This window comes from Myxocyprinus asiaticus, chromosome 9 (assembly GCF_019703515.2).
Source record: "Myxocyprinus asiaticus isolate MX2 ecotype Aquarium Trade chromosome 9, UBuf_Myxa_2, whole genome shotgun sequence".
Lineage (NCBI taxonomy): Eukaryota > Metazoa > Chordata > Actinopteri > Cypriniformes > Catostomidae > Myxocyprinus > Myxocyprinus asiaticus.
The window spans coordinates 8,567,894-8,593,862 of record NC_059352.1 but is presented as its reverse complement, the minus strand read 5'-3'; the positions used below and the strand labels follow the sequence as shown (position 1 = coordinate 8,593,862).

The following is a 25,969-nucleotide window of genomic DNA, read 5'->3' as shown; positions in this document are numbered from 1 at the left end:
CATTTGCAGGGGCCTAATTGAGCATTCAGGGAGGCCTGCAATGAGAGCGTTACAGTAGTCCAGTCTAGTTTTGACAAGTGACTGAACAAGAAGTTGTGTGGCATGTTCAGAGAGGAAGGGTCTTATTTTCCTGATATTGTAGAGTGTAAATCTACATGATCATGCTGTCTTTTAGATGTGGTCTGTGAAATTGAGTTGGTTATCGATGGTTACCCCTAGATTTTTTATTGTTTTGGAAGGCATTACTGTAGTTGAACCCAGCTGAACACTTTACACTTGATGTGTGCAGGTCGGTTACAAGGTTTTAATTTGTTGAGGTACTCAGAGTCTTTGTACCGTCTACATTTCCTTTGAACATTTTTCTGCCACATTTATGATTTCTTGAAGCTGTTGGGTCTGATGTGTGAAGCTTTGATGTTTTGGGTTTACCTGTAAAAGGCAAATTGGTAAGAAATTTCCAGTTATTTTAGCCTAACTCCTTTGCTAAGGCAATCATTCCTATTAATATTCCTCATAATTGGGGTTAGGGATTTGAACAAACCTCTAACCCGCACCGTTTTTCTACAGATATGAATGATACCTCAAATCGTGCAGCTTATTTATGAGAGGTGTTCTTTTACTTTTCTAGTAATAAGGCTTTGGATTTTCACCTGGCAGATGATAAAATGGGTGAAAGATTTATGTTTTAGCCATATCTTCTGAACCAGAATGTCATAGAGAATTTAAAGTGAGCCTGTTTGTACTTGAGCCAGTAAGTGAACAGCAATCATATAGCAACACACTGGCAACCACCCAAAAGACACAATCATCATGGAAAAGCGTTTTGCTAGGGCAAGCACCACCTGCATTTTCAGAAGATGTATAAATAGTTTTATTTAAAACTTCAGCTCTGTTTTATTTTCTTTCTTGTAATTTTCTTTCATATAGTACATAATAATCTATCAAAAGTTGAATCTATCGAAGTTCTTTAATCAAAAAATAAGCTCTACCATGTTACCTCATCCACAATCAAAAATGTTGTTATTAATAAGCCTTTACTTACTATAAAATTTTTCTGTTTAGATTTACAGGGTCAGAATATTATATAATCACCATTTTCCTATTTCTTTTATTCTTTAATAGCTTTCTTTGTAAACACCTGGTCATCTGCACTCTGCAGCCATGCCACCTGCAGTTGGAGGTCCCGTCGGTTACACCCCTCCAGAGGGGGTCTGGGGTTGGGCTGTGGTGTTTGGAGCCTTCATTTCCATTGGGTTCTCCTATGCCTTTCCAAAGTCCATCACTGTCTTCTTCAAAGAAATTGAAGTGATCTTCAATGCCACCAGCAGTCAAGTGTCCTGGATCTCTTCCATCATGCTCGCTGTCATGTACGCAGGAGGTAAGCAGTGACTTCCTGCTTCTTCTAGAGAAGCCTCTACACCAAAGCAATCTGAATTTGCCTCTGTTAAATGGGATCAAATTATTTATGTGCAAAAATAAATGCTACAGGCTTAAGTGGAGGGTGCAATGTGTCATTTCAGCACAATTAGTAGCACCAAACGGAATTACAAAAATAATGATGGTTTCCAAATAAATTTTCCAAACACTCCCTCCATCCACCATTGTTGAACCAAACAGATACTCCTGTCCCAAACTCACACCATTGGTTGAGTTAATGTTTTTAAGTTGGGATGCTCAAACATGGGAATCTTTTTGAGGAAATCAACCTACAAATCCAGCCTGATCTCATGAAAGTGGCTTGAATGTGGCATCATTTTTGCAAAACGAAATTACCTGGTTCATTGCACTTATCACAGCAGTTCCCTGGTGAAATGTCCACTGTGTGGCGTTAAAAGCAAGTTAAATTTTCTCCCAAACAGACTGAGTTTTAAATCAACAAAACTGATGTCCATAGCCTAACCTTAACCCTAAACCTAACCGATGGTGTCATAAAAGTGAAAAACACAATTGCTGAAGCAACTATGTCGTTATGTGGGGCTTTTATTACACTTGGCTCACGTGTCAACTCACATGCTCTACTGAAGTGCATGAAGCCCTTTGTGTCGCAATTACAATGCTCTATCAGTTGAGCTACCACACAACTTAATTGCTTTGGAATAAGCTTGTAAATGTAGTTGGTTATGTAATGAAAATGTTATAGTAAAGGTGTTTTGATGTCACAACATACGTAGCATTGTGTGAGGAACAGAGCGAAAAGTAAGTGTTTATGAACTGATGATCAGCCGTTTTACTCGTAATTACTGTGAAAGAATTAAGGTTGTTGTTGTAGCGCCTCTTGTGTTTTTTTTTAACCAGGAAACTGTCGCAATATGTACAACAAGCCACGTAAAACTCCTTTTGCAAAAATATAGTTATAGTAGTAACATGATTTTATGAGACAAGGTTGTACAAATGGCTTACTTATAGTTGTCTCTGCATGTTAAAATTACACATATCTGCTCCAGATTGATGTAAAAATGGTGTAAAAGTAGGTAAAATGTAGCCTTTTTCACAAAATGTATTACATACAGTATTTCCACCTTAATTTACTAAGTTGAATCTAGCAAACTTTTTTTAAATATATATATATATATATATTTATTCTATCTATATTTAATGTATATTTATGTAACTATGAATGTTTTCACCAAAAAGTGATTATTTTTTTGTTGCAGAGGGGGAAAGTGTTCAGGGTAAACTGTTTGAAAACAATGATTATTTTTGCAATTCTGTTTGGTGACGCTTGTAGCACAGAAATGACACTCCATAACTCATAAACATTTTATTTTGTATCTATAATGATGCAGTCTGGTCTTAGATGTTTTCACCAGTACAAAGAGTCTCAGTGAGTTGCTTCATACTGTAATTCTGCCCTTTAGTCACTTTTAAATCAACTATCTGTTCAAGCCAGTGCTGAGATCATGGCACAGATAATGGAGACCTCGACGCAGTTTATCAATGAGTGAAAAGGCCCTTATTCATTTGAATGGTAGAAATGAGGACATGCTAGACAAGGCTTAGACACACTAGCTACCGGCTGCTTTGCAGAGAGATTGAGCTCTGAATGGGCAACTCTATCTCTCTCTGGAGCCTTTCTTCTCAGTCAGCTCTTTATTCTGCATGTGTCAGATGTTTTCCTTGGAGAGAGATGTGGAGATGAGACGCCTAACTCAGGAGTCACACAGACTTGTGATGACTAGCGTCTAGCAAACCTGTCTCAGGAAGTAGAGCACCAGCGAGTGATGTCAGCACTCTCACATAGGAAGACTAAATTGCACGCACTCATGCTCACACTACTGAGCAAATCAAACATATGTTTAAAAAATATATCCCATTATGAATAAGAAATAAATCATTGGAATGTTTTTGGCATTATGGTGCTACATTTGGGTTAGCTGATTTACAGTGTTGGGGAGTAGCTAACTACATGTAGCGACGCTACTAACTTAACTACATTTTTCAGTAGCTTGAAAGTAGCTCAGCTGCTTTTAAAACAGAGTAGCTTTTCCAGTAGCAAACTACTTTTTCCAGCAAGTAGCGGTGTAGCGTGACCAAACGCTTCATCATGTTGGTAAGATTATAACTAATAGCCTTCCTTATTGTGTAGAAGCCAAACTTTTACCGGCAAAACATCTGACAATCTGGCTAAGGTTGCCAACTGTCCCGTATTAGCCGTATTTCGGCGGAAATGAAGATGTCCCATACGGGAAGCCTATTGTCCTGTATTTCAGCAGGAAGACACTGGAGCAGGACCCCGATCAGATGGCGAAATGCCCCGTATTGAATCAACAAAATGTTCAAAGGGGCTCAAGCATCCTGTATTAATTTGACAAAAAGTTGGCAACCCTAGATCTGGCAGCATATTTCTGTCTGCTGATCAGAATCAGGCAGCGTCAGCTTCTTCTTTTGTAATGGCAGATCACAAACAAAAATAGTGAATTACCGCCATCTACTGAGAGCTTGTTACAGCTCACTTGGATAAGAAGAGATTGTCTGATGGTTAATAAAAGAACACTATTTTATTTTTCTATGAAACAAAGAATGTTTCAGACACTTTGTTCTTAATAGATCACATAACAGCATATTTACCTTTACTATTTTAAATAAAATAATTCAAAAAGTTATTATTGCCTTTTGAGGGATTTTGTTTCTGTTCTAAATAAGTTTATTTCGCTTCTCATCATCTGTGCGTTATTGGGAGCAGCGAGTGAATTATTATTATAATAATTACTATCATGCAGAACTATTTGATTTCTCCATTTCTTAACATTTAATTAACTATTATTTTCACGTAAAATAAAAAAAAAAAAATTATTAGTAAAAGAAATAATTTATGGCATGTATTATTATGCAACAATCTAGGATGACCGTCCGTCCACTTTTTTTGGACCTGGACAAAGTGAACAAATATTTGTAGAGTAACCTCTGTATGTGACCTGTAAAGCTGGCACTTGCATGTCAATGGCAAAAAAGTCAGAAAATACAACGAGCATGAACCCAGGTGAGGGGAGAAACAAGCCTTGAGTCTTTATTCACATATTATCCACACTAAATATTATGTGACAAGAACAAAAAATGCCAGCCCAAGGAGAGTTTGTCATAAAAATTTGATCTTTAGGGAAGTAGGCTACACCTGGCCACAGCAGGACTGAAAAGTGTGAAGTATAGTATAAAAACTATTTTTTTAATGGCGTTTTAAAAACTATTTTTTTTATTTTATACTGTTGTATTTTAGTTTATGACATTATTAATTGTATTAATGTTACTTTTCATTAAATGTATTAAATACTTTTGATATATTTAATTAAACACATTAAATGTATTTAATTTATACATGAATTAATAAATGTCATTAGTGTAAATTTTTATATTAATATTATTGGTTTGATAGTAACATTAAAAAAAAAAATATTGCCTCATCAAGTAGCTTCAATGTAGCTAGCTACTTTTTGATAGTAACTTGTAGTGTAGCTAACTACTTTTTCAAAAGAGTAGCTTGACTTTAGCTTAACTACTTAAAATTATGAGTAGCTTGTAGCTTGTCAGACTACAGTTTCAAAGTAGCATCCCCAACACTACTGATTTATCAAACCTATTATCACCACCAGCCGACTAGTGTATACTGTTGTCAGTATGGCTTGCTTGTATGCTTACACACAAATATACTTTTGTTTACACAATTAGCCAATAAAACAACCAGAAAATTGGCCCTTGTAATGTACGATAGGTCTACTGTATCTACAGTATAAGCTAAGTGTATAAACATTTCTATCTGGTTTTAAGATCCATTAATATTTTTGTGTGTAGTTTCAAGTTATTTTTGTATGTAAGTTAGAGGAAAGGGGGGGAACTTATATTCTGAAATAGTTTTACGATCTCACAAAAGTTTTTTTTTTTTCAATAGTCCGTGTTCACTCACAAAACATATTGTGCTTCCTTACAACAGTTTCACAGTTTTCGCAATTATTTTGGGTTTCCATGTTAAATAACACATTATTTGGGGAATTTTGGGGTTACCATGGTGTAGTATGTTCGGTTCTTTTGGAGCTGTCGAGGAGTCCGGAGACAACAAAGCAGTGCAGGCTAGTCTTTTATTTTCTGCCTTCAGCGTCTTGTATTTTTAATGCAAAAAAATTCACGTAGATTATTCACAATATTCAATAAGATGACATAAACATTTTAATACACTCAATACACATCACGATCGTGCTCTCTGTTCGCTCTCTCTCTCCCTCTGACAGACACACGACCATGCCCCCATCACCACATATCCCCGCCACCCGACTCAGGCCAGGGCAACATCCGCCCTGCCAAACCAACCCCCCAGCCCACCCCCCCCCCCCCGCCTTTTCTGGAGAGAAAGTCAGCCACAGCCATCTGCGCTCCTGGTCTGTGGATCACTGCAAATTTGAACAGCTGAAGTGCCAGGTACCAACGGCTGATCCGCGCATTGGTATCCTTCATGCGGTGGAGCCACTGGATTGGGGCATGATCTGAACAGAGGGTGAAGGCCCACCCCAGCAGGTAGTAGCGGAGAGTGAGGACGGCCCACTTAATCACCAGACATTCCTTCTCCACGGTGCTGTACTTAGTGTCTCTCAGCAAGAGCTTACGACTAATGTACAGCACTGGTTGCTCCTCCCCCTCCACCTCCTGTGAAAGCACTGCCCCCAGCCTTCTGTCAGATGCATCCGTCTGCAAAATAAAGGGGAGAGACTAATTAGGAGCATGTAAAAGTGGCCCCCCACAAAGCACAGATTTTATTTTTAAGAAAGCCTATTGGCACGACTCCGTCCACTGGACCGGATCGGGGGCCCCCTTTCTAGTAAGATCAGTCAATGGGCTGGTGACATCAGAGTAACTAGGCACAAATCTTCGGTAGTAGCCATTCAGCCCCAGAAACTGGCTCACTTCCTTTTTAGACTTGGGCCTCGGACAGGCTGCGATCACTGAGGTTTTGTTAACCTGGGGACACACCTGACCGTGGCCCAAGTGGAACCCCAAATACTGAACTTCCACTCGCCCAGTTCCGCACTTCTTTGGGTTGGCCATGAGCCCCGCCCATCGCAGCGACCTCAGGACAGCTCTCAGATGTTGCATATGCCGCTGCCAGTCATTACTATAGATAATAATATCATTTAAATATGCAGCATCAAATGCTGTATGAGGTCTGAGAATTTTGTCCATGAGACGCTGAAATGTGGCCAAGACCCCTAACAAACAGAACGGAAGGGTCACAAATTGGTGTAAGCTGAATGGTGTGGAAAAAGCAGTTTTTTCTCGGGAGACTGGAGTTAAAGGGATCTGCCAATAACCCTTTGTTAAGTCCTGTGTTGAATAAAATTGAGCCGCGCCCAACCGATCGAGCAATTCGTCAATCCAAGGAATTGGGTACGTGTCAAATTTGGATCGTCCCATCACTCTTAGGTACCAGAACCACCGGGTTGGCCCAATCGACTCTTCTATTATGCCCATATCAAGCATTGCCTCTAATTCTTCCTTAATTACCTTTTTTTGTGTTCAGGAAGGCGATAGGTGCGGCTACGAACCTCCACGCCTGGGTTGGTCTCTATGTGGTGCTCTATGAGGTTAATGCAACCGGGGAGAGGCGTGAACACGTCCACAAATTCCGATTGCAACTTGGCCACATCTGTGAGCTGCGACAGTGAGAGGTGGTCTCCACACGGGACCATAATCAAGATCTCCAACTCGCCATGTGACCTCAAAAGGCCCTTGCCACTTGACAAGTAATTTAGAGCTTGAGGTGGGCAGTAATACAAGCACTTTATCTCCCGGTGTCAATTCCCCATTATCAAGTGCCCCTATCATACAGCCGGCTTTGACGTTCCTGAGCTTGGAGCAAATTCTCCTGTGTTAATCGACCCAAAGTGTGGAGTTTTGCTCTAAGATCACGAACATACTGAATTTTGTTTTTACTGTTTGAAGGTCCCTCCTCCCAAGCTTCCCATATGATGTCGAACACGCCGCTTGACCGATGCCCATACAGCAGTTCGAATGGGGAAAACCCTGTGGAGGCTTTCGGGACCTCTCGCACTGCAAATAACAGGGGATCGAGCCACTTATCCCATTTTCTAGCGTCCTCGTGTACGAACTTACAAATCATGTTTTTTAAGGTTTTATTAAATCATTCCACCAACTCATCCATTTGTGGGTGATAAACACTGGTGTGAATCTGTTTAATACCTAACAATTCGTATAGTTCGCGTAGTGTTCATGACATAAAGGTTGTGCCTTGATCAGTGAGGATTTCTTTTGGAACCCCCACTCGGGAGATAACACTGAAGAGTGCCTCCGCAACACTACGTGCTGAGATGTTGTGCAGGGGCACTGCTTCTGTATATTGCATTGCATAGTCCACCAGAACTAATACAAAACGATGCCTGCGTGCGGTCCGTTCTAATGGCCCGATGATGTCCATACCAATTCTTTCGAAGGGGACCTCGATTAGTGGTAGAGGGCACAATGGTGCTTTTGGGGTGGCTGGTGGATTCACCAACTGACATTCATGGCATGTCACACGCCATTATGCGGTTGAGTGTTTTTTCGTGACCTAGATGGCTAGCCACTGGATTATGGTGAGCCACCTGGAAGAGGGTTTCCCGACGGCATTTCTGTACTAACAAATGGGTTGTATTTCCTTTTGTTTGAATGTCCTGCATCACTTGATACAACCTATCTTTTGATAATTGAAAAATATGGGTATGCAAGTGTGAAGTCAGGCCGAAGCTGTTGACCATCAATTACTCTCACTTGGTCAAACACGTGTTTGAAAGACTCATCATGTGACTGCTCTAGAGGGAAATCCCCATCAGGGAATCCCCTGAGGACGGGAACTCTCCCTCCTGTGTCATCTTGACACAGAGCAGATGTAGATGGCCCTGGCACCGCCTCTCCAGCCATAGCATCGCAAGTCACACACCAAGACAACTTTTTACAGGACCCATCCACATATATTTCCCTTAATAGATTCTTAAAATCAGGCCAATTTGTTCTCAAAATCAGTGGATGGGTGAGGCTGGAATTAACCATGGCCTCTACTCTATACTTTTTTCCCCTGAAAATCTCAATGGTAACCACCGGATACATGTGAATATCCCCATGCACACATGCACCCTCACTTGTTTATCTGTACCCAGTGCCCATCTTGCATCAAGCGTTGGTGAATGGTGTTTTGAGAACAGCCTGAATCCACCAAAGCTTAGTATGTATCCCCTTTTAGACTCATCGGTATACGATATGCCCCTGCCCGACTGGGGGCAGCCTGCGGAGGGTCAGGGATCCGGACCATCCATCTCCATCTCCGAGCACTGATCCTGGGAGTGCCTGGCTTCCCCGCAGCCCCAACAGACTGGCTCAGGCTCCCTACCTCACTCGTGGGGGTGGTCCCGTCAACCTTGGAGGAGATCGGAGAGAGACAGGAGAAGTGGGGGACACAGATAAAGGGAAGGACCCCCTAGATCGGGGAAGGGGTTTGGGTGGGGTTCCTCCCCATCTCCGGGGAGCTGGAACATGATGGAAATGGGAGGGGTGAGAGGGAGGGGGTCCTGAGATACAGGAGAGAGAGAGAGAAGAAGAAGAGACTGCTTCTCTGCCTCACAGAAACGCTGTCATGCAGTCCTCTACCAACTGGACGGCCTCTTCCAGCGACGCCGGGCGGTGGCACTGGACCCACTCGGCCATACCACGAGGAAGCTGGGCAATGAACTGCTCCAGTACCACCAGGTCGACGACGTCCACGGCGCCACGTGTCCCCTCAGCCAGCAACCATTTCTGGCAGGCATCCTGGAGCTGCTGGCAAAGGCAAACAGGCGGCCATGCCTCCCGAACCTCAGGGATCGGAACTGCTTGTGGCTCTGCTCTGGACTACGACCAACTCGCTGCAGGATGGCTTTCTTGAGATTGGGGTAATTGAGGAGGCTGGCGGTAATTGAGGAGCCTCCCCGGAGAGTAACAGTAACAAGCTGGCTGCCCACTGGTTCAAACTTTTTTATACATAGGATCCCTGAATATGATGATCCCCTTGCAAGGGACCCTCTTCCATAAAAATAAGAAGGCACAAATATGTTTTCATGTACTGTGTGAGGAAAAATAGTAAGTCATAATTAGGGCTGGGAAATTTAATGCATTAATTTCTGTGATTAGTAGTTCTTAACTGCTTAACGTATTAAAAAAAATTAATGCAATTAATGCATTATCAGTTGTTTTTTCTTTACTTCCTGAAACTTCACTAATGTTTTTTCTCACTTCCAGTGGCTAAAACTGGCACGCTTGTCTCGAATGCACATCCTAGCACAGAAGCTGATTGTATGGAGCAGTGCATGCTTGTTTATTACATGTGGCGCAAATCCTGCACATAATAAACACGGGCGTGGATTTACTGTATTGATATTGCCAAACTTTTAATAACAGCATGTCCACTGATTTTATGGCACATATACATACACCGATCAGCCAACAACATTAAAACCACTTGCCTAATATTGTGTAGGTCCCCCTCGTGCCACCAAAACAGCGCCAACCCACATCTTAGAATAGCATTCTGAGATTATATTCTTTTCACCACAATTGTACAGAGCGTTTATCTGAGTGAACGTAGACTTTGTCAGTTCGAACCAGTCTGGCCATTCTCTGCTGACCTCTCTCATCAACAAGGCATTTCCATCCACAGAACTGCCACTCACTGGATGTTTTTTGTTTTTGGCACCAATCTTAGTCAATTCTAGAGACTGTTGTGCATGAAAATCCCTGGAGATCAGCAGTTAAAAAAATACTAAAACCAGCCCATCTGGCACCAACAATCATGCCATGATCCAAATCATTGAGATCACATTTTTTCCCCATTCTGATGGTTGACAGTTAAGTGAACATTAACTGAAGCTCCTGACCCACATCTGCATGATTTTATACACTACACTGTTGCCATACGATTGGCTGATTAGATAATCGCATGGAGTATTGTTGGTGCCAGACGGGCTGGTTTGAGTATTTCTGTAACTGCTGATCTCAAGGGATTTTCACACACAAAAGTCTCTAAAATTTACTCCAAATGGTGCCAAAAACAAAAAATACCCAGTGAGTGGCAGTTCTGTGGACGGAAACGCCTTGTTGATGAGAGCGGTCAACAGAGAATGGCCAGACTGCTGTTAGATGCAAGGCTGTAACCACGTCTTGAACATTGGGGGGGGACCAAACATTTTGGGGGGTGAGGGGTCGCGGGTGTTGAGGGTGTAATGTTCCTTTTTTGTCCTTAATATAAAAAAGTGCACAATTAAACAAGTACTTGTTCTGCAACAGCTAGTTGAAAATTAAAATTAATTTTCCTTTACACATTTGACTGCTGTGAGCAATGCTGAATTACACTGTACTTCCCCCTCTTTGACTAATTGAAAGAAGTCCCCACACAGGTCACATATTCATTGCAATGGTCATTAAATCTCTTAAACTCTCATCCTCCACAATATTAATCTGCCTGTAGACTGTGGCTTTCCGCTTTCCTACAGCAAACATGAAGCCAAGTTCATGATTCGCATCAGGGCATCAACACCAGTTTCAAGCTCTACTTTGAACTCCACATGAAACGCGCTTGCAGAAAAAGACGTCTCATTCTGCGTTTTGGTGATTATAAAGACTTGATGCGCCTCTGTGGTAATTAAAATGCACCACACATAGGCTGAAAAATATTTGATTTCTATCATAAGTCTCAATCTCTATCATTTGATCACTGACACGAAAGCGCTGTTGTTTGTGTGTGTGTGTGTGTGTGTGTGTGTGTTTGTGTGTGTATTTGGGCAGGTTTAAGTGGTTTACGAGGACTTTTTTTTAGGTTACAAACTGGTAATTACAAGGGTATTATGCTATAAATGTGGTTTATAAGGACATTTCTAGTGTCCCCATAATTCAAATCACTTAAAAAATATACTAAACAATGTTTTATTGAAAATGTAAAAATGCAAAAAGGTTTCTGTGAGGGTTAGGTTTAGGGGTAGGGTTAGGGTTAGGGTTAGGGGATAGAATCTATAGTTCGTACAGTATAAAAATCATTTTGTCTATGGAGAGTCCTCATAATGATAGCTGCACCATCATTGTGTGTGTGTGTGTGTGTGTGTGTGTGTGTGTGTGTGTGTGTGTGTGTGTGTGTGATGTTGTGAAGTGTGCCTCAATGTAATTGCTCCGGGCAGACACTTTACAAAGGTTTCGCCCTTCCAATATGAACTGCTGACTTTACTGATGTGTCATGCACTCGCACTTACTTTTTTATGAATCGTGAGTCCCGCCTTCATTGATTTGATTTGCATTCTCAGACAACATTGTCAAGCAGTGTTAGACCTTGTGTTAGACCATTGACCATGCTAAAGTAATTAACTTTTTTTAACCATTATATAATCCTTGCAACAACTTAATGACAGTTAGACAATTAGAGAGGGGGGGTTACAGCCCTGGTTAGATGAATATACCTTAAGAAAACCATTTTCAATTCAATTTAAATGTATATTTTATCATTAGAAAACAGAATGTAATCATGTTAAATTTGTTAAATGTTTTCCTTTTTTATATATATAAATTTTAACTCTGTTTTTTTTTAACAAATCCATAGCAATGCACTACAAAAACACTCAAAACGTCCTAACATTGTCACATGGCAGCAAGTATGGCACGGGCAAGCACTACTCACATATTCTTAATACTCACCCTCATGTCATTCCAAAACATATGGATGTAATCTCTTTAAGTGAAAAAATTTAAAATAAATCACGCTAGAACTATGTTTAGTGCTAAAAACTAGGTTCTGAACACGTGTACCATTCGAAATCTCTAAACACTCGTGAACGTGCAACAGATTTCAAGAATTTCATCAAAGAAATTGTTTAAATTTCACGTTGTTTCTCACCAAAAACCTATAGAATGCCTTAGAAGACTTGGAATGATGATGATGCATGAATTGCTTGGACTAATTTTTATGATACTTTTGTGTGCTTTTTTAAGATTTAAATTGAGTCACTATCAACTGCCATGTATTGAAAAGATGGACTGAGATAAGAAAGTCATACGGGTTTGGAACAACATGAGGGTGAGTAAATAACAAAAGAAAATTCATTTTTGATCTCTTTAAGTTTTGCAAGTTGTCATGCTCATATGTGCTTGATCGCTCATATATCTTCAGTACTTGTATTTCTTCTTCGAGAAAAAGAACAGCTCAAATCTGGTTAAAGTACTGGTATTGGTAGTTAAGAAGCCCAAATTCTTTGAATACAGCTCAAGTTGTGGGGTAAACAAGGGCTTCTCATTCCAGACCCTGAGCTAATGAAGTGTCCGCAGAAATGTGTTAATGTGTTCATTCATACATGTTTGAGGTGACGCACTCCCCCGTTGTACAAGGTGGATTAGAGCTGGAAAACAAGGCAGCCTATTGTACTGGGTGTATGAAGACATGCAAGCGCTCACCATCACTCTCCATTTTTCACGTGATTATCAGACTTCCTTTTCACATTCATGATAGGATTTAGACTCAGTACAAGGATCACTTTAAAGCAAGCACGTAACTGGAAATACCTTTGGGATTTCTGCATTTGCTACAGTAGCAGAGTAAGACATTAGTTTGGTTTGTGAGGGCTAAATTTTACCATGGGTTAAAATGCATCTGGAATATAATTTAGAAGAGTGGTTTAATCAATCAGCCACCATGTTTCTGAGGAAATTAATTTTTCTCAGTGGCTTGATGATGGTGGCAAGCAGTAAAATCTGCAATTTAATGATAATTGCAGTAATATGCGATGTCAAATTCTACTGTTCTTTCATTCAGAGCTACAATGCCCTCTAGTGGTTTGAAGATAGACTACCAGCTTGCATTATTAAAGGGATAGTTCACTCATAAATGAACATTGTGTCATCACGTAATCACCCTTGTGTTGTCTAAAATCTGTATTTTTTTCTGTGGAGCATAAATGGAGATGTTAGGCAGAATGTAAGGGACAAACAGTCCCAGCCACCATTCACAGAGTATGGAAGAAGATGAAATGTAAGTGAATGGTGCATTTACAGAGTATGGAAGAAGATGAAATGTAAGTGAATGTTGACTGAGGCTGTCAGTCCTAACATTTTGCCTATCATCTCCTTTTGTATTCTACATAAGAAATAAAGTCATACAAATTTGAAATAGCATAAGGGTGAGTAAATGATGACAGAATTGTCATTTTTGGCAGAACTATCCCTTAAAGTTGAAAGTATATTTCACCCAACGAGGGAAAATTCTGTCATAATTTACTCACCCTCATGATGGCCCAAACTTGAATGACTTTCTTTCTTCTGCGGAACATAAAAGAAGATATTTTGAAGATTGTCTGCTGATTTTGTCCATACAATGTAAGTCAATGAGGTTCAAAACTTTTCAGCTACAAAAAGTAAAAAGGCGGCATAAAAATAATCCATACAACTTGAGTGGTTTAATCCATGTCTTCTAAAGCATTACGATAGCTTTGAGTGAAAAAAAAATCATTCCTTGTTCACTTAAAATCTTCCCTTCCTCCCAGCTCTCCAATACACGTTCATGAGCAAAGCTCGTTCATGCGCCCTTGTGTTTGACGCATGCGAAAAGCACTGTGCACAAGACAGAAAAAGTGCTGCCAAGTTTGCAGTTTGCAATTTTTATAATGTGCAGTGGTCACCAAAAGGTTGATGGTAAACTCTAAAAACTGAAAATGCACTTTGAAAATGTCTTATTGATTGTATAATGATAACAGTTTATGTATAATGATTTGTAAGGACTAAGGACTTTTATAAGGTTAAATCTTTGTCTGTTTCTCACACAAATTGATCATATCTCTTCAGAAGACATGGTTTAAACCACTCGAGTTTTATTCATATTGGCTTGCATTGTACGGGAAAAACACCATACATTCTTCAAAACATCTTTATTTGTGCTCCTCGGGGGAAAAAAGAGAAAGCCATATGGTTTTGGAATGGCATGAGGGAGAGTAAATGATTAGAGAATTATTAGTTTTTGGTGAACTATTTATTTTTACAATCAAAATTGACCCTATTTACTTTATTTATACACACCTTGTCTTATTGTGAATAATTAGCCTGTGCATATTATTTAAAAAGAAAAGAAATGCTTGTCTTCAAAAACCTTCATCAAAATGTAATGACTTGCTTTGCCTCTGAAATTACACCAAGCCTTCTTGATTTTCATAAGACTATTTGTTTGATCAACCAACTGAAGATGAGGGGACTGTTCGGGAATCCTGTTTGAAAACACATTATTTTTGCGATTCTGTTCGGTGCTGCTAGAGGCACAAAATAATTAACTTCACCTTTTAAAGAGAAAAACTCTTGATGACTGCTTCACCCTTTAGAAAACAGCTGAAAAATTCAAACTTTTTGCTGTTCAATTTCTCACCTCAGGTCCTGCCAGCAGTATCATGGTCAATAAGTATGGAAGTCGGCCTGTTATGATTTTAGGAGGCTGTCTCTCGGGAACCGGACTCATTGCTGCTTCTTTCTGCAATAATATTGAAAGCTTGTACTTCTGTGTGGGAGTTGTTGGAGGTATAATTAAAATCAAATACAATTTTTAAACACACACTGGTCTTATCCAATGCAATTTTAATAACATTTTAATATCACACTATGAACCGATTCTCATTTTAACTGTTTCTTATGATGTTACAGGTCTGGGACTGGCGTTCAATCTCAACCCTGCACTCACTATGATCGGCAAATATTTCTTCAAGAGACGTCCAATAGCGAATGGCATTGCTATGGCTGGTAGTCCAGTCTTCTTGTCAACTCTTGCTCCTCTGAACACCTGGTTCTTTGATCAGTATGGCTGGAGGGGTAGCTTCTTGATCTTGGGTGGAATTTTGCTCAATTGTTGTGTAGCTGGATCACTGATGAGACCTATAGGGCCAAAGCCCCAACCTGCTGTTAAAGGGGTTAAAAGTAACAGCAGAGCCACAGAGCAAAAGACGGTGATGGAGATGATTAATGGTTTTATTGATCTGACGCTCTTCAAGCATCGTGGCTTCTTGCTTTACCTTCTGGGAAATGTGGTCTTGTTCTTTGGCCTCTTCACTCCCCTTGTGTTCCTCAGTAATTTCGCCAAGAGCAGGGAAATTCCCAAGGAGAAAGCGGCTTTTCTGCTCTCTGTACTGGCCTTTGTAGACATGGTGGCACGACCTTCCATGGGAGTAGTCGCCAGCACAAAATGGGTGAGACAGAGGGTGCAGTACTTCTTTGCTGCCTCTGTTCTTCTCAACGGTGTGTGCCACCTGCTTGCCCCTTTGTCGACGGACTACACAGGGTTTGTGATTTATGCCATCTTCTTTGGGTTTGCCTTTGGGTGGTTGAGCTCTGTGCTGTTTGAGACCCTCATGGATCTGGTGGGTGCCCAGCGTTTCTCCAGTGCTGTTGGATTGGTGACAATTGTGGAGTGTGGGCCAGTGTTACTAGGGCCTCCTTTACTAGGTGAGTATGGACTGTAAACTAGGAAATCAAGCAACACAGAATAAGTCATTAATAAAGCTGAAGTGTGTAACTTCTGCACCACTAGCGCCACCGAACGGAATTGCAAAAATAAACAAGCATCTGAATACGAGTTTTCTGTTGATCGAACAAACAGATCGTCTCGCCCCCAACTCGAGCTGTTGGTTGAGTTAATGTTATGTAGTGCTTTTTTTCACAGAGACATGGTTTTAACCTATCCCAGCTTAATATGCAGAGACAACTGTAAGTAGAATGGCTTACTTACAGTTGTCTCCGCATATTAAGCTGGGATAGGAGAAAGTATTTATTACAGAAAAAGTTACACATTTCTGGTTAGCTTTCTTAGGCTTTCAAAACTTTTAAACACTCACTTTAGAGCTTTCTTTCCTTTCCCACTTATAATGATGATGAATGATAAGAAAAGACAATAAAAACAGTATGATCTGGAGTTCCTTCTGTATGGATCCCCAGCAGGGAAGTTGTTAAAAAACATTTTCAACAAACTTTTAAATGTCTTCGCAAAATAAAGATGCATAATGAGCAATAGATTCAGGGATCAGTCAGTATATGTCTTGCTAAATGTTATGAGCATCCTAAATATTTTATCACTTAAAAAAAAAATAATTTAAAAAAGCATTAATTATTCTTTTATGTTCACATAAATATGGCCTAAAATATTTATTTCATCATTGCACTTGCTGGGCTTAGCATAATAGTTAAATCAAGTTCTAAAGTAAAAAATAAATAAATAAATCCATAAGTCAATTCATTTTTAAGGATTATTTAAACCTTTAATGAGTCGTTAATTGATGGTATATGATGATATATTCCAACTTAATATTTTAGAAATATTTTTTAATAGTGGAATTCCTAGTGAAGAACTACACTACCTATGATCCTACAGAGAAACACCCCACCAATCAGAGAATTGTTGCCAACAAAGCACGCCAAACAATAACTGCATTGTAGTTCATTCCCCCATTAAAGACGTTAAGTACACATTAGTCACGTACTTTTTGTATTTGTCTGTTTTTCTAATACTTCAAATCAAAGTTTGTAATGTTGTGATTCACCTCGGAGCTGGTTGGTTTGATCCAAGGCTTAGAACTCTCTTCTGAAGGATTTTATGAAAAAAATTATGGAAAAATTACTTCTGGAACCAAGCCGGATGAAAAAGTGGGTGGACACTGTTGTGCTCTGTAGAAAGTTGAGTTGGTGGGTTGATGGATCCAATGGGGCTGGTGGTAAAGACATATCAAGTTTACAGACCATTGGTAACATTTGATAATTCTGTTTTCACTTACAGGAAAATTCAATGACATCTTTCATGACTACAAGTACACATACATTGGCTGTGGAATTCTCCTGCTGGTTGGCAGTATGTTTCTTTTCATCGGAATGGGCATCAACTACAGGCTACTGGATAGGGAGGCAAAAGAGGAATCCAAGAGAGCCAGTCTGCAGGGGAGAGAGGATGACTGCAACAAGGACAGTTCAAATAGACAGCCTGGCAAAGGTGTTGTAGAACCATTGAAAGCACCTGATGACAATACTGCAGAGGATACTGTGTGAAACTGACTATTTCATGTATTGATTTGGTTAACACTGATGTTGATGTTGAATATAAGTTTTAAAGGATTTTTGCTTAAACATAAGCCTTCATTGTAGGACAAGAGTTGTGGCACTTCTATTTTAGGGCATTTTATATATGTAGGAGGAAAGACTGAATCGAAGTGCACTGAATACAGATAAAATTAATCTACATGAAACAATTATCTATCAATAAGTAGTAAATAAAAAGGAGAGAGATTAACAAAGTTTTTGTTGCTAGAAGTCAACATGAAAAGGAGTTCTCAACCCATATTACTTCAGTATTTTGATGTATTTCTAAATGAAAGAGGATATTTAACAAGAAATACATTTAGGGCAGGAGCTTATTTTGTCCATCAGGAATTGATTGGATGTGAAAAGTTGTCTCTATATTAAAGGTGGTTGGGGAGGGGTTGAAAAATAAGAGTGCTTGGTGGTGTCGGCTGAAAAGGAAATGTGTTGGACCTCCCGGACCAAGTTATTTGTTATTTTAGTTATAGTTCTTTTTTTACTTGGCCTAAATAGGGTCAGTTCCATGCTCATTTTAATTATATGCAAAAGTGAAGCAACTTAATATGAAATAACTTCTTGGCTTCTTAATTGCAGGAAAGTACTGCTGTGCATTGTTCATACAGTACCCATGCTTCACTTGCCAATGTCTGTTTTATTATATATTCTTTTGTGAGTTATGAGTGTGTAATTCAGCATTAATATTTCTTGTTTAAAACTGTGTAGGTCTTGAAATGACAAATAATTTACTATCAGAGCCAGTTTATATATACTGTATATCATTTTGTGTTGTAAAACAGTAATATAGTTTAAATAAAAGTGATTCTCATTTTAATATGAAATGTATTGTCCCTTCTTTCAAGAGCGTTAAAGATACCCCGAAGATTTTTTGAGATATTATTGAGCTCGCCCTTTAATTCGCACTTTTTATAACACAGCTGGAAGACCTGTTATAGTTTGGAAGCACCAGAGCTCATTTCGGAGCACTCGCGCTTTTGGTACTGAGCAGCGCGTGAAAGCGCGCGAACTATTTAAATCCGCGTTGCGTGAGTCATATGATCGTCAGCTGAGAAACCGTTGGTCCACTGAGTGCTATTAATGGTACAATAGTTCACGAAAGAGCTCCGGTGAATTGTTTAAAGGTAATAATAATAATAATAATAATAATAATAATAATAATTCCAAAAAGGTCTCCAAAATGAAGTGAATTGAAGTTATAAACCCAAGTTATACAAAAGAAACAGTAACAAAAATCATATGATTTGCGAGTAATATTTACCTCAGATACCTCAACGTTATCGACGTAGTTTTTACCACTGTGTTTTTAAACAGGATGTGTAGTCAGACTCACTTAGGTCTGTAAAAGAGAATTTACAGACAAATAAGGATCAGATGCTCATGTTATTGCAGCACTTGAAGAGAAACAAAGGGAAGCAAATCAATTGAAGGTGAGGAGAAAATTATGAAGCATTTACTGAGATGCTGTGGTAAAGTGTATGCTTCATAATTTGCTCTGTGTGCTTCATATATCTAAAATTCTTCCTTCAAGGATGCAATGGAGAATGCCGCCACCAAAAATAAAAACACGGAGGAGGCCCTGAAAAAGGCTAGACATGAGTTTGATGAGATGCAAGAAGAAATGCTTCTGAAAGAGGTTCAATGTTTCATTTTATAACACTGCCAAAGTAAATGTATTTGTAATCATATTTTGAGTTCAATATTAAGATGGAATGTGATTGAACTTGAACAATTAGGGTGCTCAGCCTGAACATTTACATCTTTCATCCAGACTAAATGGAAAGAGATAGAAGAACAACTGCAAGAAGCTTTAGACAGTGGTCGTAAATCATCAAAAGAGGTAGAAAGATTGGAGAGGGACATAGAGCAACAGAAGTAAGAGCAATCACTGTCTCTTTGCGCATCAAACTTAAACCTCTCTTGTGTTTAAAAACAATTTAAGTGTATGTGTAAATGGTCATTTGCTCCTCTATTTTTCATTGTAGCATACTGTTTTTATATACTCTTAATATAGGTATTGGTATTTAATTTAACTTTTTTAAACTTAGAGATGTTTTGCAAATTTGTTTTATGGTCTTATAAACCCTGTTTCCACACACTAATTATAGTGTGTGGAAACAGGGCTTATAAGACAATTAGCTAAAATTATTTTCCTTTCCTTTAGATATTAAGCATTTAGACATTTCTGCTATTTATGTTGGAATTCTGTTTAATACCATATGGAACTTTTTTCTGTAGAGATAAACACAAGGAGCTGTTGTTGAGGTTTAATGACCTGCAAATAGATAAGGACACCATGCAAAAACAGGTTGAGAGTGCTTTAGAGAACAATACGTCCTACAGTCTTATTTCAAGGTCTATAAATTAAATCAAGCTACTAATCTTGTAATTTTATGTCATTATGACAAAGTGGCTTTGTTTGGTTTCAGGTGCTATATGTTATGTGGTTTCTTTTTTTAACTACAGTAAAGCTAACCAAATGCAGAAAGGGAGAAGACAGAAATAGAGAGACTTGAGAGGGAGAAAGAACAGCTTCAGTAACCTTGGGGGAAAACTGTTTGAAACATTATATTTGGTTTTATATATTGGTTTCATTTTGTTTTACATGGATAATTTCATTTCCCAGGACACAGATGGATATTTTATCCACAAAAATTGCTGGTCAGAATGAAGAGAGTAAGAATGCTCAGGAGCAGTTGAAAGAGAGTGTGCGTTTACATTATTACACACTTTATTGTCTTGGATATTGAGGTGTATCAGCTCACACATCTAACAGTAATCTGTTTTTAATCACCCCAACAGGGCAAAAATTCGAAGAGAGAACTTCTGAAAAAAGACAAACAAATCAAAGCATTGGAGTCAAAGGTGAAACATCATATTACGTATCTTGGATACAAAGTATGCATGCTCCATACTCATTAGAAACATGTTTGTTTATATATTTACTTTTAATTTCCTCTCTTTTTTAGCTGACAAACTTAAAAACAAAACTAGAGACCAAAACCAAGGCTTATGAGGAGTGCCAAAATGAGGTAGATGATTTACTTACTATTACTCAGCAAACAAACAATATGTTATCTTGTTTATATTAAACTTATTAATTGATCAATATTCATTATCAGCAAAAATTTGTAGAAATCAATAGCATCATAAATAAAAATTGTTGATGAATCTGACATTTGTAGTCATAAGAAGATTCCTTAGCGGATTCAAATTGCATACACTGTGTTTTCCTATATCAGTATAAGCTAGGAGTAAACATAGGCTTGTTTAAGTATAATATTGTCTCTCATAGTTAACTAAATTGAAGGAAGAGTCTGAGAACATGAAGAAACAGCACAAAGAGGAGCTTCAGAAAATATGCTTTGTCCTTGAAGACAAATCAACATCTGGGGCTCAACCTCAATGTTATTTCTTTTGTTAAATACATTAGCTGGCATAATAATGAACACTCATGCCCTACTTGATCAGTTTGGTTTTTTGCAGGTGCAGAAACTGAAGCAAAAAGTTATGGATGCACTGAAGCGTAAAGACGACACAGAAATCAAATGCCAGCAGAAGATATCAGACATGGTTGCTTTGATGGAAAGGCACAAGGTGGTAATCATTGTTTATATTCATCACTGATCTCTTATATTATTATTGGAGATTGATCATTCTGATGTTTTATTTTACTTAATAGCATGAGTATGACAAAATGGTAAAAGAAAAGGATGCAGAACTGAGTGAAAAATGGATGAGAGAAGCTGAAGTTAATGCAAGTAAAGCATTACTGGTAATTATTTGACTTTTTTTATGGCTGACAACATTGTTCGCATTGAAAATCTTATTCAGCATAAATGTAGAGTTGGGGCTAGCTAGAAGTTAGAGATTTGGGATGGTAATTCAAAGGTCCTACAGTAGGTTCAAACTTTGGAAAGTTTGATTCATGAAGTTGCTGAGTTTGCCTGTTACTGTACTTTTATGCCCTCGAGACATTTAGCCCCAGGTTGCTGCAGGAGGACTGTCATTTTTGTAAGAGTACTGTAAGTTGCATTAAATAAAAGCCTCTAAAATATAAATAGCCTCTGCTAAATAAAAAAATAAAAAAAACACTCAATTCAGGAGCTGGAGCTGTCACATCTGCAAGTGGAAAATGATGAACTGAGACAACAACTGGAAAAGATGAAAAGAGAAAAGGTGGCCTTGAGGACATCTCTTGAAAAAGAATCACCTCAAAAGGTGTCATATCTTGTGTCATTTGAGAATATACCAGAAGTATGCATGGCTATTTAAAGTGAACAGTGAAATATGAAAATCTTGTTTTAGATATCTGAAGCAAAACCCAAGAAAGGGAGAAGTAATATTTCTAAAACTCAAAAAACTGCTTCCACTAAGTATATGCTCTTTTCAATGAACAAGAATATGAATCTCCATCAAGAAATGCATCTGCCACTCCTGTTGTAGGTTTTTTCCCTTTGTCTATTTTGAACATTCATATTCTTCACGTATAGTGTCTAACTAAATTTGTATGCAAGGGAGCTTTAAATGAAGCCATAAACCCCCTTTGTGGTGTTGGAAGAACACCTCAGATAAAGGTATATGGTCAGCCCGAACTGTTAGCACTAGTCATCATTCATCTTAAACATTTGGAAGAGCCAGTTACATTTTTGCTTCAGTCATTCAGAATCCGTACACCACCAACACCTGATATAACTGGGTCTTGGAAGACCAGCATACTGAAGCTGGACAGCTCAGAAATCAGTGATATACTGGTATATGTGTATTTACTGTTACTCTATTCACTTTCTAGTGTTATTAAACAGCTCTGCTTTTTGGCATGAAATTCACTAAAGTAGATCCTCCAGTCTGTGGTTTGTGTTACACTTTCTTAACCCCCTGTTTATCTGTTGTGCAGAGTTTCTCTCTGAGACCTGTTAAGTCATAGAAACCACTGCCGCCAAAAGACCCAGAAATAGGGAGTTCAGGCATGCTCAAGAAGGTAAAAATTAAAATTTGACAGAATTAGTCAAAATGTAATTCTTTTATCTTCTCGAATGTGATCTGAAAATATGGTTGTTACAGTAAGTACAAAATATGCTTGTACAGGTGCAAAGTTCTGTTGCATGCAAATCTACGGGAACAGTTCTGAAACTGATAGCAATAAAGAGAATGCAAGATGCTGGATGGACCACCGTCAACAGTTCAGATAAGAAGAAAACAATTATCACAGAAAATATTTGCTTGAAAATGTTTGTATCAAAAATATTACAGTGATTATCTGTTTTTTTCTCAAAACACTTTCACATCATAGTATGTTCTGTTAAAAAATATATGTTCTCTGTATAGTTAATTTTGTTGTGTGCAGCTTTTTGTTGTTTGCATTATTTTATTTATTTATTTATTTATTTATTTATTTATTTTTGCGTTCAAATGGTTTTTAGTGACTGTTACTGATTTTTCCGTTCAGCAATTTTCATCTCAGTTTTTAAAAATAAAAAGTCTGGTTGCTGTGTTCAGATATCAAGGTATCATTTGCTTGGAATGTCTGAAAGGTGAAGGTATTACGATCAAGTGCGCTTCCCTGATCCTCTCCCAAAAGCTCCAAGTGGAACTGAATGGGTCTGTAGGATAGTCCAGGTGCATCTGTCTGAAATTCATCCTCATTATGCACTGTCATTGTGGGGTTGTAAATCTAGGGGCCATCGTTGAGTCCTCCTGAAATGACCAGTGTGTCTTCTGGCACTGTAAACTGCTCACCTGTGAAAGTAATTTAGAGAATCAGATGTACTATTTGTAATCTTAATCATAAAAAATACTTTCATTACAGAGTTGTCTGGAATATTTGATTCTAATTTCTCAACATTATTCGGTCAAATATTTTCATATAATGACCGCAGAGCAGCAGTATAAAAAGCTGAATAACGTATAGCCAGGTGGTCATTATCGCAAAGTAAGGGTTTATTTTGTGATGATGACCAGCTCACAGTACATTATCACTTAGTTGTTAATCTAGTCACAACTTTATTTAACCTGAATGACACTACAAGAATTTCATTAAGCAATTATAGACACCATGTACACATAAACAAACATGTGGACATAGTGTAAAAAAAGCACAAAAAAAAAAAAAGGTTTTCCTTAACTGTATCCTCATTCTGGAGACGGCGATGAGTATATTGGATCCTTCTCTGATTGCTTCTACCAGACTTGTACACAAAGTGCCCCAGAATTATCAGAACTATTACACCAAGCAGAATGCTGAATAAAATGGTCATGGACTTCTCTGAATGATTCATGCCAGCACCTGCTTTGAATAGGAATAGGAGGTAGGAATTATTTAGCATACAGTAGTCTCGTAATAATTCGTATTCGTAAGATATTGTACGACTTGTCGTACAAAAAGGTAAAACTTTTCTTCCCATCTAGAGACCCACTAAAAAGCAAAGACAATTTTAGATTGACACAATACAGGCATCAGATTTTAGCTACCCTCCTATCCAACACTTTATTTTAAGAAAGGAATCGTTAGTGAACAAATTTGCTTACTCTTTCTATATTTATGTATGCAATAAAAATGATGGATGTATATCAAGAACCTGTAACATGCTCCCATTGTCTTTTTCAAATCTGCAATGTTTTCTTTCTTCCGTGGTACGCCAAAGTTATTTTATGGTTAGGTTTGGTTTAGGGGTTAAACTAAGAATTGTTTTTTATAAATGTCAATCTTTTCTCTCTCTCTCTCTCTCTCTCTCTCTCTCTCTCTCTCTGTTGAGAGAGTTGTATGTTTCTGTACAAGCCAACTCGTACAATTTCTTACGATTTTGTTCGACTTGTCATGAGACCGGGTTGGAATTAATCAGGCTGGGTAAACAAATTTCATTATGTAGTTTACACTATTAATGATAGGATGTCATCAAACCTACCTCGAGATTCATTGAAAAGAGTTGTGTTGTTTTGAATTACAGTGGTGGGTGCATTCTCTGTTGGTTTAGGCACTGGTGTAGTCTTTAATGTAGTACTTTCATTGCCGTTGTGAGTGATGTTGTCTAGAGAGGTGACGGCTGTTGATGTGATGTTCACTGTTGTTTTTGGCTTTGAGGTGAACTGTGTTGAGCGGGTTGTCTGAGCATTTGCCGTTGTGTTTGGCTGCACTGTTGTTCCTGTGACTGTTGCATTGCTGTGGATGGGGCATAAAGTAGTGTTCTGGGGTCCAGTAGTGGTCACCTGGGTGGTCTAGTTGGTCTGATTTGTATTTGAATTTGAGGCATTGTTTTATGTGTAGTTTCCAGTTGCATTCAGCGGTGGAGCCATCATAGTAGGTTTAATCTGAGAGGTGTTATTCAGCCATGATGGTGACTCAGTGGTCCGGTCAGGATAAGTTACATTGTTTATAGCCAATATAAACCATATTAGTTGGCCATATACCAAAAGCTGAAGAGTTAATACACCCATAGCTGTTCACAAATGCTTTTGTCTCCTTAAAAAAATAATACAAACACAGAACACACCCAAATCAAGAGATCATTCACTTTCATATTTAGCATGACCTAACATAGTGACTTTATGTGTATATGGTACTGACATGTGGTTTCCTGTTAGGTTCTTGCAAAGTTCCCATTTGCATATGTTAATTCATTTCTGGTAACACCTGCTTTGTATTTTAACCCACTATTTTGTCTTTTCATGTTCAAAATCCATTTTTCTTTTGTTCTGGACATTTTAATTGCTAATATATGCATAAAAAAATAATATGTGTATGTGTTTAGAAGAACACATACAAAAATTTTGAAGAAGATGCTGAGATGGTGTGGATCCCATCTCACACAAGTGCTATACTTGATGATTAAACTTAAAATGGTGCTGACACTAAACTGAAAACAACAAAGAACAATATGGATTTGCATGGACTAAACAAACAGTCATGGGCAGTCCAACTTAGTAGCAAACGTTCCTTGGTTAGAGTAGCCTCCCATAATTTAATTGTCACGCAGATAATTTTGTTGAATTTCTACTCATTATGCGGTTTTATAAGAGCAGCTATATGTCATAAAGCTTTTAAAGAAAAACTAATTCTTTCCCCAGCCACAATATCTTTTTCTTATCTATCTTTTTCCCCGCTTTTCCCACATCTTGGTTTTTATAGTTTCTACACTGTAGTTTATATATAAAAGCAATAATAACACACAACAATATGAGCAGGTTTTGAACTTACCTTTAAGCAGAAACAAATCCTGGGACATGAAACCAGGAAATGCCTTGCAGCAGTTATAACACCCCCACTTGCGGTAGGCTCGATACTTTTTCCACTCCTTTAAGAAAACAGAGAGCTAAACAACCGGCTCTACGTCAAACAAACAGGTAGAGTGGGCGGACCTTCAAATATGTGACT

The 25,969-nt window shown here is 38.5% G+C and overlaps 1 protein-coding gene and 2 pseudogenes across 3 annotated transcripts in view; 2 read left to right on the top strand and 1 right to left on the bottom strand.

Moving 5' to 3' along the window:
• LOC127445949 (monocarboxylate transporter 1-like) overlaps positions 1 to 18,402 on the top strand; it is a 30,846-nt gene extending 12,444 nt beyond the window's left edge. Inside the window, exons 1-5 of one of the 3 annotated variants that reach the window (XM_051706481.1) lie at positions 1,284 to 1,378; positions 12,484 to 12,568; positions 14,902 to 15,045; positions 15,169 to 15,963; positions 17,288 to 18,402. In XM_051706481.1, coding sequence (XP_051562441.1) covers positions 14,919 to 15,045; positions 15,169 to 15,963; positions 17,288 to 17,553 — 1,188 coding nt within the window. In that variant the 5' untranslated portion in view covers positions 1,284 to 1,378; positions 12,484 to 12,568; positions 14,902 to 14,918 and the 3' untranslated portion in view covers positions 17,554 to 18,402. Of the gene's footprint in view, positions 1 to 1,122; positions 1,379 to 12,483; positions 12,569 to 12,593; positions 13,517 to 14,901; positions 15,046 to 15,168; positions 15,964 to 17,287 lie in introns of those variants that run through there. The other 2 variants (XM_051706478.1, XM_051706479.1) reach the window with 2 other exon arrangements.
• A 233-nt stretch (positions 18,403 to 18,635) lies between these two features.
• On the top strand, positions 18,636 to 22,854 carry LOC127446399 (synaptonemal complex protein 1-like; annotated as a pseudogene).
• LOC127446398 (uncharacterized) lies at positions 20,351 to 25,884 on the bottom strand (annotated as a pseudogene).
• Positions 25,885 to 25,969: the final 85 nt, after the last annotated feature.